General features: G+C 46.7%; 1 protein-coding gene across 3 annotated transcripts in view; it reads right to left on the reverse strand.

Moving 5' to 3' along the window:
* Positions 1-13,255, reverse strand: part of TINF2 (TERF1 interacting nuclear factor 2) — a 49,201-nt gene that overhangs the window by 21,920 nt on the left and 14,026 nt on the right. The window contains exons 5-7 of one of the 3 annotated variants that reach the window (XM_063913659.1): positions 5,048-5,149; positions 3,763-3,873; positions 3,615-3,681 (exon numbers count right to left, since the gene is read on the reverse strand). In XM_063913659.1, the coding sequence (XP_063769729.1) occupies positions 3,615-3,681; positions 3,763-3,873; positions 5,048-5,149 (280 nt within the window). The remainder of the gene's footprint in view (positions 1-3,614; positions 3,682-3,762; positions 3,874-5,047; positions 5,150-13,255) is intronic. The other 2 variants (XM_063913660.1, XM_063913661.1) reach the window with 2 other exon arrangements.

Consider the following 13,255-nt stretch of genomic DNA (forward strand, 5'->3'; position numbering starts at 1 on the left):
AACAGATGGGAGAGTTAGGGTTAGGAGATTTCACATGGAAAATTTGTAACATGATAATATCATACTCCGTCCCATATGTTCTCCCCGATGATGCATATTTCATATGCGGGAGGAAGGCGTATAAGTGGCTTGCCCCAAACTCAGAGGGATTGTGCTATATTGGAAAAGTACTGCCTGAAGTAATGACTGTAACCCATAACAAAATGAAAGATATTCACCGCAGTGCCCAAGCTCCTTATACTCATACTCATTACGAGCACGTCGTTAAACGGCACCTGATAGAGAGGACAGAGCATTCAGCCTCTGATCTGATCCATGAATCTACCAGGATTCAATTCCTATTCGCGTTAGATATCACTCGTACCGCCAGAGCAGTGATAAATTATAAATATATATCTGCGCTTGCAAATTTATTAGACAATATCACCGAAATGTATGACGACACATTCAGGTACACTGGGAAAGAGTTACAAGCCTACAAAACAGAACTGGTTCAGCATAGGATGATTCTCAATTACCTCACAGCTGTGACAGGCGGGTATTGTGTTACCCTAGCAACTCAATATGGAATAAAGTGCTGCACGTACATTACAAACAGCACGGAGGACCCAGCCGAGGTCATAGACCAAAAGATGGATGACATTTTACAATTAAAGTGGGAGTTTCGAAGGAAACACAATCTCACACTTGCTGCTGTGGGTAATGAGCTGACCAGTTGGGTGTCATGGTTGAACCCACGAAATTTGTTCTCGGGCTTAGGAGAATGGGCCCAAGGTATTATTATGGATGTAGGGAAATTTCTTTTGTGTATTCTAGGAGTCGTCATATTGGTTGGCCTGATATTTAGATACGTTCGGGTTTTAGCGAAGTGTAAAGGTAGTACCAGGGTGATGAGTCTGAGGAGCGAGGACACTGTACTAACAACAACTAATCTGATTTATGACCCAACGATAGAGACAATGTTGTGATGAAAATGTGATTCCACGGTCCGTTTCTTTCACCCGTTTCTCCTTTGTTTTCCTCCAAGGTACAAAGACATCCGCTTGGAAGAAGAATTTGACAACCTCTTTTATACAGACCATTGATGAACTATGCTACAAGCCCCAAATATCCCTAGTGAATTTAAATTTTACGATAGCCCAAATATTTTAGTGACTAACTTTCTGGACAATGGAAAAACTTTTGCCGTCATTTATAGCAAAAGCATCAGGAGACTACAATCAACATGTACATCGAGACAAGACACAAGACAAGACCTCAATCGGCAAATGTATATTAAACTCACATAGTTTATGACTGCATTTACCATAATTGCTTCTTATCTTCATTTCTACAACCTTCAGGTAATGACACACATAGTCAATAGGGAATATAGGCACAGATATCAGCACTCACATATCCCCCCATTCATGTATCATCAACTAAAATGTGCTTCCCCATTTTTGTTACAACTAAAAGCCGAAAAGAGCTCGGTAAAGTTTGATAGCCCATCCACAGACCCGTAATACGGGATAAGAAGGAATTCAAATGTATACTTCGCAATACCTCGAAGCTTGATTTAAAACACGTACGGCACGATGATACATGACCCCTCAAACATGGATTCATACACACAGGCTTCTACTATCTCACTAGGTCATACCTTTTTCCCACCTGCTCCTCTCCTCCCTTTACCCAATCATAAAATTGTATTTGCATTATGACATATATTTTTCTTTTGAACTGTTTTAGGAAGTGGCAGTTATTGATGACTGCCAAAGGGTGGACTGTCAAAGTCGGAAAAATATCATGCTGCACGTTGCCATATATTCACCTCATGCGCTTGCCCGCTGCACGTGCACATTCTCTCCCGTGCGTGCGGATACTCGCAGCTGCGTAATGGAGCTTCTATGGCCGTGCGCATTGGCGCGTGGTATGTGCATTTACGGTAGAGTTTGTGTGCGTCTAGCGGGCGACTCAAATGTTAAATAATAAAACCAAATAGTATGTTTTATAGATAATGTTCCCCTTAATAATGACTGTAAGTTTGTTTAATGTAAAGGGTCGCTGGACAGAGGAATTCCTCTTTGTATGGTACGAAGGGTCAGACCGGGTTTGAGCAGCTGTGTCTGGTACCTAACTAAAGAACATTTTATTAGAAACAATCCGGTGCTGGTTAGGTAAAGATTAATCGCTCCTGCGTATAGTTATGGCCATTAGTATTTTCTGGACATTTACTATATTTGCGATTCATTACCCATGCGGCGGGAATCTTCAGATTCCCTCCCACCTGAGCAGTTTGATATAGTCACAGTCCACCTGTTCAAACTAACCTATGACCTTTTGTTATGATGCGAGGAGACATTCCTGTGTCCAATGAACAATGAGATTATAGGTCCCTTTGTAGTGTACTGTACGCAGTGTATATAAGATCAGCCAGCCTGGGCAGCTCTCTGACTCTCCACAAACGGTTTTCATCTTGACTAACTTGGAGCTGGTACCAGAAGCTGCGCTGCGATCGTTCCCAGTGTGTGTAAGTAATTCTCTGTAACCAACTTGTTCTCTGTTTGTATTGGCCATACTCTCTCTCTCTCGCTCTCTCTCTGTTATAGTATAGGATTGTGACGCTATTGTATATTTCGGTCTAGATATTCTGTTAGAATGATATGTTAGCATGTAGTGTATGACTTGTAACTGTTTCCGCTTTTCGATATAACTAAAAGCTTGTTAGTAAAGGTGTTGGAACCTTAGCAAGGTATCGTGTGTTTATTATATTGCAGAGGGTAATAGGAGCGTCTCAAACGCTCAAGCAGCTTTAGCATTAACAAGGTTAAGCAGCGTTACATCGCTACAGTATTTCAGTACAAGGTTTACAGTATAAGAGTATCCTTTCTGTGTGTTACATTCAAGGTTTACTGATTGTCATCCCGTGAGCGTCTGCGCCGCTCGTGTTCTCCTTGTGGACTCGAGCGTCCGCTACGCTGGTAGCGTAGCATTACGGTAGTCGACCGCCTATAGCGTGCTCGACACCACGCATAAAGCTGTGAGCGAGCGTGTCGCATGTGCGTCTCGATCACGGCCGAGCGTATGCTACGCTAAGTGCGTACCCTTACGGTACCCCACACGCCAATTGCGTACTGAGTCTCTTACCCATTTATAGTGAATGTTATAAGATAAATAGTTAGCTTTATCAGGCATAGAGGGAGAAGCTAGCACACCTAATCAAACTTCTATAGTGCCCATGGCTCCTAGTGGACCCGTCTATACCCCATGGTACTAAATGATTCCCAGGATCCCCCAGGACGTAAGAGAAACATATTTTTGAATCTGGGCCCACCACTCACAAGTTCTGCCACTGGTAACAGGTTTGGATTTTGTGCATTGCCTTTGATAACAGCAGGGCAGACATTCAAGATAAACAGCGATCTGGCCTGCCAAGCAGTCAAATGGCCGTGAGGGGAAGCAGTGGTCTACCTGCTATGGCTTGGCGGGAAATTAGAATGAAATAGAGAACATTACACATGTGGGAGGTCTAGTTACCTTACTTTTTGAACCACCCTCATATTATGTAAAGTGTAATCCTGCACTAATGAAAGATGGAGAAAGTGTAGAGGATGTATATTGGTTAGTCTTACCCAGTGACTTGTTGTCTTTAAAACAAGATTGTGTTCCGACAGAATATGTTTCTAGAATACATGTGAGCTGTACAAGAAAATACAGGAATTAGTAACAGAAGAGTTGGAAACACAATGTATGTGCATAAAGATAAATACACGTGTGTACCTCCTGTCTTCTGTTTTCTGGCAGTGCTGTGGCAAGTCTGGCCAACAATTCTCTGAACAGCTTCTCCAAAACAGCAACAAATGGCTCTCCAAAGTCTAAATGAACCTGTTCCTGCACAAAAGACATACTGACACTTCACACATCTAAGCATATAAAACATGGTCTTACTGCCACCTACTGGCAAAGTAGGGATGGCCATCAGTGGGTTATCCATCAATGGTGTGAAACCATCTGCAAGGGAACTATCGATGGTTTCACCCACTAATGTTGTTATTATTATCCTTTATTTATATGGCGCCACAAAAGACCCGCAGCACCAATTACAGAGTACATAAACAAATAATCAAAACAGGAAAATTTAGTTGAAGACAATATAGGCCAAGTACAGGGTAAATAAACATAGCCACAGCAGCAGACGACACGGACATAAATATCAGGGAGGCAGAAAACTGTGGGATTTGGTGCCGTCAAAGATCTTAAGTAATAGAAGGATAAGCATATGATGGTTGAGGGCCCTGCTCATGAGAGCTTACAATCTAAACGGGAGAGGCAGACACAGGGGTGACACAGATGGGGTAGACAGTGAGCATGGAACAGAGGCTTAGGATAAGATTAGGCTGGGTTTGTTGAATAAGTGGGTCTTGAGAGCCCGTTTGAAGTTTTGTAGAGAGGTGGAGAGTCTGAGGGGGGAGAGGTAGAGAATTCCAGAGAAAGGGAGCAGCACGTGAGAAATTTTTAAGGTAGAAGTGGGAGGAAGTAATCAGGCAGGAGAGGTGGCGTGCATTAGCGGAGCGAAGAGGAAGGTTGGGAGTGTAGAGGGAGATAAGGTCAAAGATGTAAATGGGAGTGGAGTGGGTGAGGGCTTTGTAAGAGAGTGTAAGCTTGAATTGAATTCTGAAAGGTAAGGGAAGCCAGTGAAGGGCTTGTAGGAGAGGGGAGGAGGACATAGTACGTTTGGTGAGGAAGATGAGCTGGCCTGCGGCACTGAGGATAGATTGGAGTGGAGAGAGGCATTTTTCAGGGGTTTGTCATCCCTGCTTTAAGGTGCAATGAGTTGCTGCCCAGAGCATGGGGCGGGGCTAGGATTCGTGTCCACACACCTTGGAGAAAAATAAAAAAATTGATAGCTCCGTATCATCGATGGCGGGAAACAATCTGGTTCTCCCCCATCAACGGTAAAAGTATTACCACTGTTCACAGACTATTGATTATTTTAAATAATCGATGGCCATCCTTATGGCAAAGTGTGGCACTCTATCCATGCTAGAATGAAACTGCACATCACCTTCATGTAACACATCCTATATTGTTCATCCTTAAATAGGTTATTCACAAGATTTTGAAAGCTAGAGTTGGCTGCCAGAACCTTCTCCAAATCTCTGTGGGTCTAAAAAGAAGAACAAAGTTTAAGTCAATGTAAAAAAATAAAGGAAGATGTTCTAATCATGTAAGCTATCCAGACAGAGAAGATGTAATACTATTTTATATAGAAAAAATAAGAATTTACTTACCGATAATTCTATTTCTCGTAGTCCGTAGTGGATGCTGGGGACTCCGTAAGGACCATGGGGAATAGCGGCTCCGCAGGAGACTGGGCACATCTAAAGAAAGCTTTAGGACTATCTGGTGTGCACTGGCTCCTCCCCCTATGACCCTCCTCCAAGCCTCAGTTAGGATACTGTGCCCGGACGAGCGTACACAATAAGGAAGGATTTTGAATCCCGGGTAAGACTCATACCAGCCACACCAATCACACTGTACAACTTGTGATCTGAACCCAGTTAACAGCATGATAACAGAGGAGCCTCTAGAAAAAATGGCTCACTACAGCAATAACCCGATTTTTTGGTAACAATAACTATGTACCAGTATTGCAGACAATCCGCACTTGGGATGGGCGCCCAGCATCCACTACGGACTACGAGAAATAGAATTATCGGTAAGTAAATTCTTATTTTCTCTAACGTCCTAAGTGGATGCTGGGGACTCCGTAAGGACCATGGGGATTATACCAAAGCTCCCAAACGGGCGGGAGAGTGCGGATGACTCTGCAGCACCAAATGAGAGAACTCCAGGTCCTCCTCAGCCAGGGTATCAATTTTGTAGAATTTTACAAACGTATTTGCTCCTGACCAAGTAGCTGCTCGGCAAAGTTGTAAAGCCGAGACCCCTCGGGCAGCCGCCCAAGATGAGCCCCCTTCCTTGTGGAGTGGGCATTTACAGATTTTTGGCTGTGGCAGGCCTGCCACAGAATGTGCAAGCTGAATTGTACTACAAATCCAACGAGCAATAGTCTGCTTAGAAGCAGGAGCACCCAGCTTGTTGGGTGCATACAGGATAAACAGCGAGTCAGTTTTCCTGACTCCAGCCGTCCTGGAAACCTATATTTTCAGGGCCCTGACAACGTCTAGCAACTTGGAGTCCTCCAAGTCCCTAGTAGCCGCAGGCACCACAATAGGTTGGTTCAGGTGAAACGCTGAAACCACCTTAGGGAGAAACTGAGGACGAGTCCTCAATTCCGCCCTGTCCGAATGGAAAATCAGATAAGGGCTTTTACAGGATAAAGCCGCCAATTCTGACACGCGCCTGGCCCAGGCCAGGGCCAACAGCATGACCACTTTCCATGTGAGATATTTTAACTCCACAGATTTAAGTGGTTCAACCAATGTGACTTTTGGAACCCAAAAACTACATTGAGATCCCAAAGTGCCACTGGAGGCACAAAAGGAGGCTGTATATGCAGTACCCCTTTTACAAACGTCTGAACTTCAGGGACTGAAGCTAGTTCTTTTTGGAAGAAAATTGACAGAGCCGAAATTTGAACCTTAATGGACCCCAATTTCAGGCCCATAGACACTCCTGTTTGCAGGAAATGTAGGAATCGACCCAGTTGAATTTCCTCCGTCGGGCCTTACTGGCCTCGCACCCCGCAACATATTTTCGCCAAATGCGGTGATAATGTTTTGCGGTTACATCCTTCCTGGCTTTGATCAGGATAGGGATGACTTCATCCGGAATGCCTTTTTTCCTTCAGGATCCGGGTTTTAACCGCCATGCCGTCAAACGCAGCCGCGGTAAGTCTTGGAACAGACAGGGTCCTTGCTGGAGCAGGTCCCTTCTTAGAGGTAGAGGCCACGGATCATCCGTGAGCATCTCTTGAAGTTCCGGTTACCAAGTCCTTCTTGGCCAATCCGGAGCCACGAATATAGTGCTTACTCCTCTCCATCTTATCAATCTCAGTACCTTGGGTATGAGAGGCAGAGGAGGGAACACATACACTGACTGGTACACCCACGGTGTTACCAGAACGTCTACAGCTATTGCCTGAGGGTCCCTTGACCTGGCGCAATACCTGTCGAGTTTTTCCCAACGGTGTATAATCATGTTGAAGACTTCTGGGTGAAGTCCCCACTCTCCCGGGAGGAAGTCGTGCTGAGGAAGTCTGCTTCCCAGTTGTCCACTCCCGGAATGAATACAGCTGACAGTGCTATCACATGATTTTCCACCCAGCGAAGAATCCTTGCAGCTTCTGCCATTGCCCTCCTGCTTCTTGTGCCACCCTGTCTGTTTACGTGGGTGACTGCCGTGATGTTGTCCGACTGGATCAACACCGGCTGACCTTGAAGCAGAGGTCTTGCTAAGCTTAGAGCATTGTAAATGGCCCTTAGCTTCAGGATATTTATGTGAAGTGATGTCTCCAGACTTGACCATAAGCCCTGGATATACCTTCCCTGTGTGACTGCTCCCCAGCCTTGCAGGCTGGCATCCGTGGTCACCAGGACCCAGTCCTGAATGCCGAATCTGCGGCCCTCTAGAAGATGAGCACTCTGCAACCACCACAGGAGGGACACCCTTGTCCTTTGTGACAGGGTTATCCGCTGATGCATCTGAAGATGCGACCCGGACCATTTGTCCAGCAGGTCCCACTGGAAAGTTCTTGCGTGGAATCTGCCGAATGGGATTGCTTCGTAGGAAGCCACAATTTTACCCAGAACCCTTGTGCATTGATGCACTGAGACTTGGCTCGGTTTTAGGAGGTTCCCGACTAGCTCGGATAACTCCCTGGCTTTCTTCTCCGGGAGAAAAGCCTTTTTCTGGACTGTGTCCAGGATCATCCCTAGGAACAGAAGACAAGTCGTCGGAACCAGCTGCGATTTTGGAATATTGAGAATCCAATCGTGCTGCCGCAACACTACCTGAAATAGTGCTACACCGACCTCCAACTGTTCCCTGGATCTTACCCTTATCAGGGAATCGTCCAAGTAAAGGATAACTAAAATTCCCTTCCCTCGAAGGAATATCATCATTTCGGCCATTACCTTGGTAAAGACCCGGGGTGCCGTGGACCATCCATACGGCAGCGTCTGAACTGATAGTGACAGTTCTGTACCATAAACCTGAGGTACCCTTGATGAGAAGGGTAAATTTTGACATGAAGGTAAGCATCCTTGATGTCCCGAGACATCATGTAGTCCCCTTCTTCCAGGTTCGCAATCACTGCTCTGAGTGACTCAATCTTGAATTTGAACCTCTGTATGTAAGTGTTCAAAGATTTTAGATTTAGAATCGGTCTCACCGAGCCGTCCGGCTTCGGTACCACAACGGTGTGGAATAATACCCCGTTCCCTGTTGCAGGAGGGGTACCTTGTTATCACCTGCTGGGAATACAGCTTGTGAATGGCTTCCAAAACAGTCTCCCTGTCAGAAGGAGACATCGGTAAAGCCGACTTTAGGAAACGGCGAGGGGGAGACGTCTCGAATTCTAATTTGTACCCCTGAGATATCACCTGAAGGATCCAGGGGTCTACTTGCGAGTGAGCCCACTGCGCGCTGAAATTCATTGAGACGGGCCCCCCACCGTGCCTGATTCTGCTTGTAAAGCCCCAGCGTCATACTGAGGGCTTGGCAGAGGCGGGAGAGGGTTTCTGTTCCTGGGAACTGGCTGATATCTGCAGCCTTTTTCCTCTCCCTCTGTCACGGGGCAGAAATGAGGAATCTTTTGCCCCCTTGTCCACGAAAAGACTGCGCCTGATAATACGGCGTCTTCTCATGTTGAGAGGCGACCTGGGGTACAAACGTGATTTCCCAGCTGTTGCCGTGGCCACCAGGTCTGAAAGACCGACCCCAAATAACTCCTCCCTTTAATAAGGCAATACTTCCAAATGCCGTTTGGAATACGCATCACCTGACCACTGACGTGTCCATAACCCTCTATTGGTAGAAATGGACAACGCACTTAGACTTGATGCCAGTCGGCCAATATTCCGCTGTGCATCACGCATATATAGAAATGCATCTTTTAAATGCTCTATAGGCAAAAATATACTGTCCCTATCTAGGGTATCAATATTTTCAGTCAGGGAATCCGACCACGCCAACCCAGCACTGCACATCCAGGCTGAGGCGATTGCTGGTCGCAGTATAACACCAGTATGTGTGTAAATACATTTTAGGATACCCTTCTGCTTTCTATCAGCAGGATCCTTAAGGGCGGCCATCTCAGGAGAGGGTAGAGCCCTTGTTCTTACAAGCGTGTGAGCGCTTTATCCACCCTAGGGGGTGTTTCCCAACGCACCCTAACCTCTGGCGGGAAAGGATATAATGCCAATAACATTTTAGAAATTATCAGTTGTTATCGGGGGAAAACCACGCATCATCACACACCTCATTTAATTTCTCAGATTCAGGAAAACTACAGGTAGTTTTTCCTCACCGAACATAATACCCCTTTTTGGTGGTACTCGTATTATCAGAAATGTGTAAAAACATTTTTAATTGCCTCAATCATGTAACGTGTGGCCCTACTGGAAGTCACATTTGTCTCTTCACCGTCGACACTGGAGTCAGTATCCGTGTCGGCGTCTATATCTGCCATCTGAGGTAACGGGCGCTTTAGAGCCCCTGACGGCCTATGACACGTCTGGACAGGCACAAGCTGAGTAGCCGGCTGTCTCATGTCAACCACTGTCTTTTATACAGAGCTGACACTGTCACGTAATTCCTTCCAACAGTTCATCCACTCAGGTGTCGACCCCCTAGGGGGTGACATCACTATTACAGGCAATCTGCTCCGTCTCCACATCATTTTTCTCCTCATACATGTCGACACAAACGTACCGACATACAGCACACACACAGGGAATGCTCTGATAGAGGACAGGACCCCACTAGCCCTTTGGGGAGACAGAGGGAGAGTTTGCCAGCACACACCAGAGCGCTATATATATACAGGGATAACCTTATATAAGTGTTTTTCCCCTTATAGCTGCTGTATATTTAATACTGCGCGTAATTAGTGCCCCCCCTCTCTTTTATAACCCTTTCTGTAGTGTAGTGACTGCAGGGGAGAGACAGGGAGCTTCCCTCCAACGGAGCTGTGAGGGAAAATGGCGCCAGTGTGCTGAGGAGATAGGCTCCGCCCCCTTATCGGCGGCCTTATCTCCCGTTTTTCTATGTATTTTGGCAGGGGTTAAATGCATCCATATAGCCCAGGAGCTATATGTGATGCATTTTTTTGCCATCCAAGGTGTTTATTATTGCGTCTCAGGGCGCTCCCCCCCAGCGCCCTGCACCCTCAGTGACCGGAGTGTGAAGTGTGCTGAGAGCAATGGCGCACAGCTGCAGTGCTGTGCGCTACCTTGTTGAAGACAGGACGTCTTCTGCCGCCGATTTTCCGGACCTCTTCTGCCTTCTGGCTTTGTAAGGGGGCCGGCGGCGCGGCTCTGGGACCCATCGAGGCTGGGCCTGTGATCGTCCCTCTGGAGCTAATGTCCAGTAGCCTAAGAAGCCCAATCCACTCTGCACGCAGGTGAGTTCGCTTCTTCTCCCCTTAGTCCCTCGATGCAGTGAGCCTGTTGCCAGCAGGTCTCACTGAAAATAAAAAACCTAAACTAAAACTTTCACTAAGAAGCTCAGGAGAGCCCCTAGTGTGCACCCTTCTCGTTCGGGCACAGAGATCTAACTGAGGCTTGGAGGAGGGTCATAGGGGGAGGAGCCAGTGCACACCAGATAGTCCTAAAGCTTTCTTTAGATGTGCCCAGTCTCCTGCGGAGCTGCTATTCCCCATGGTCCTTACGGAGTCCCCAGCATCCACTTAGGACGTTAGAGAAACAAAAGTAATGTCAGGTCAGCAATTGCATATTTGTAAGTTTCAATGTACTTCTATTATACATTTCTGTTATTTAAAATTAAATTGCCACTTTTAAAAATAAATGACCCAGTACATAATAATAAGAATTTACTTACCGATAATTCTATTTCTCATAGTCCGTAGTGGATGCTGGGGACTCCGTAAGGACCATGGGGAATAGCGGCTCCGCAGGAGACTGGGCACATCTAAAGAAAGCTTTAGGACTAACTGGTGTGCACTGGCTCCTCCCCCTATGACCCTCCTCCAAGCCTCAGTTAGGATACTGTGGCCCTCATTCCGAGTTGTTCGCTCGGTATTTTTCATCGCATCGCAGTGAAAATCCGCTTAGTACGCATGCGCAATGTTCGCACTGCGACTGCGCCAAGTAACTTTACTATGATGAAAGTATTTTTACTCACGGCTTTTTCTTCGCTCCGGCGATCGTAATGTGATTGACAGGAAATGGGTGTTACTGGGCGGAAACACGGCGTTTCAGGGGCGTGTGGCTGAAAACGCTACCGTTTCCGGAAAAAACGCAGGAGTGGCCGGAGAAACGGTGGGAGTGCCTGGGCGAACGCTGGGTGTGTTTGTGACGTCAACCAGGAACGACAAGCACTGAAATGATCGCACAGGCAGAGTAAGTCTGGAGCTACTCTGAAACTGCTAACTCGTTTGTAATCGCAATATTGCGCGTACGTCGGTCGCAATTTTAAGAAGCTAAGATTCACTCCCAGTAGGCGGCGGCTTAGCGTGTGTAACTCTGCTACATTCGCCTTGCGAGCGAACAACTCGGAATGAGGGCCTGTGCCCGGACGAGCGTACACAATAAGGAAGGATTTTGAATCCCGGGTAAGACTCATACCAGCCACACCAATCACACCGTATAACTTGTGATCTGAACCCAGTTAACAGTATGATAACAGAGGAGCCTCTGAAAAGATGGCTCCCAACAATAATAACCCGATTTTTGTAACAATAACTATGTACAAGTATTGCAGACAATCCGCACTTGGGATGGGCGCCCAGCATCCACTACGGACTATGAGAAATAGAATTATCGGTAAGTAAATTCTTATTTTCTCTAACGTCCTAAGTGGATGCTGGGGACTCCGTAAGGACCATGGGGATTATACCAAAGCTCCCAAACGGGCGGGAGAGTGCGGATGACTCTGCAGCACCGAATGAGAGAACTCCAGGTCCTCCTCAGCCAGGGTATCAAATTTGTAGAATTTAGCAAACGTGTTTGCCCCTGACCAAGTAGCTGCTCGGCAAAGTTGTAAAGCCGAGACCCCTCGGGCAGCCGCCCAAGATGAGCCCACTTTCCTTGTGGAACGGGCTTTTACAGATTTTAGCTGTGGCAGGCCTGCCACAGAATGTGCAAGCTGAATTGTACTACAAATCCAACGAGCAATAGTCTGCTTAGAAGCAGGAGCACCCAGCTTGTTGGGTGCATACAGGATAAACAGCGAGTCAGATTTCCTGACTCCAGCCGTCCTGGAATATTTTCAGGGCCCTGACAACATCCAGCAACTTGGATCCTCCAAGTCCCTAGTAGCCGCAGGCACCACAATAGGTTGGTTCAGGTGAAAACGCTGGAACCACCTTAGGGAGAAACTGAGGACGAGTCCTCAATTCCGCCCTGTCCGAATGGAAAATCAGATAAGGGCTTTTACAGGATAAAGCCGCCAATTCTGACACGCGCCTGGCCCAGGCCAGGGCCAACAGCATGACCACTTTCCATGTGAGATATTTTAACTCCACAGATTTAAGTGGTTCAAACCAATGTGACTTTTGGAACCCAAACTACATTGAGATCCCAAATTGCCACTGGAGGCACAAAAGGAGGCTGTATATGCAGTACCCCTTTTACAAACGTCTAAACTTCAGGGACTGAAGCTAGTTCTTTTTTGGAAGAAAATTGACAGGGCCGAAATCTGAACCTTAATGGACCCCAATTTCAGGCCCATAGACACTCCTGTTTGCAGGAAATGTAGGAATCGACCCAGTTGAATTTCCTCCGTCGGGCCTTACTGGCCTCGCACTACGCAACATATTTTCGCCAATTGCGGTGATAATGTTTTTGCGGTTACATCCTTCCTGGCTTTAGATCAGGATATGGATGACTTCATCCGGAATGCCTTTTTTTTTTTTTCTTCAGGATCCGGTGTTCAACCGGCATGCCGTCAAACGCAGCCGCGGTAAGTCTTGGAACAGACAGGGTCCTTGCTGGAGCAGGTCCCTTCTTAGAGGTAGAGGCCACGGATCCTCCGTGAGCATCTCTTGAAGTTCCGGTTACCAAGTCCTTCTTGGCCAATCCGGAGCCACGAATATAGTGCTTTCTCCTCTCCATCTTATCAATCTCAG

This window comes from Pseudophryne corroboree, chromosome 1 (assembly GCF_028390025.1).
Source record: "Pseudophryne corroboree isolate aPseCor3 chromosome 1, aPseCor3.hap2, whole genome shotgun sequence".
NCBI classification, from domain to species: Eukaryota; Metazoa; Chordata; class Amphibia; order Anura; family Myobatrachidae; genus Pseudophryne; species Pseudophryne corroboree.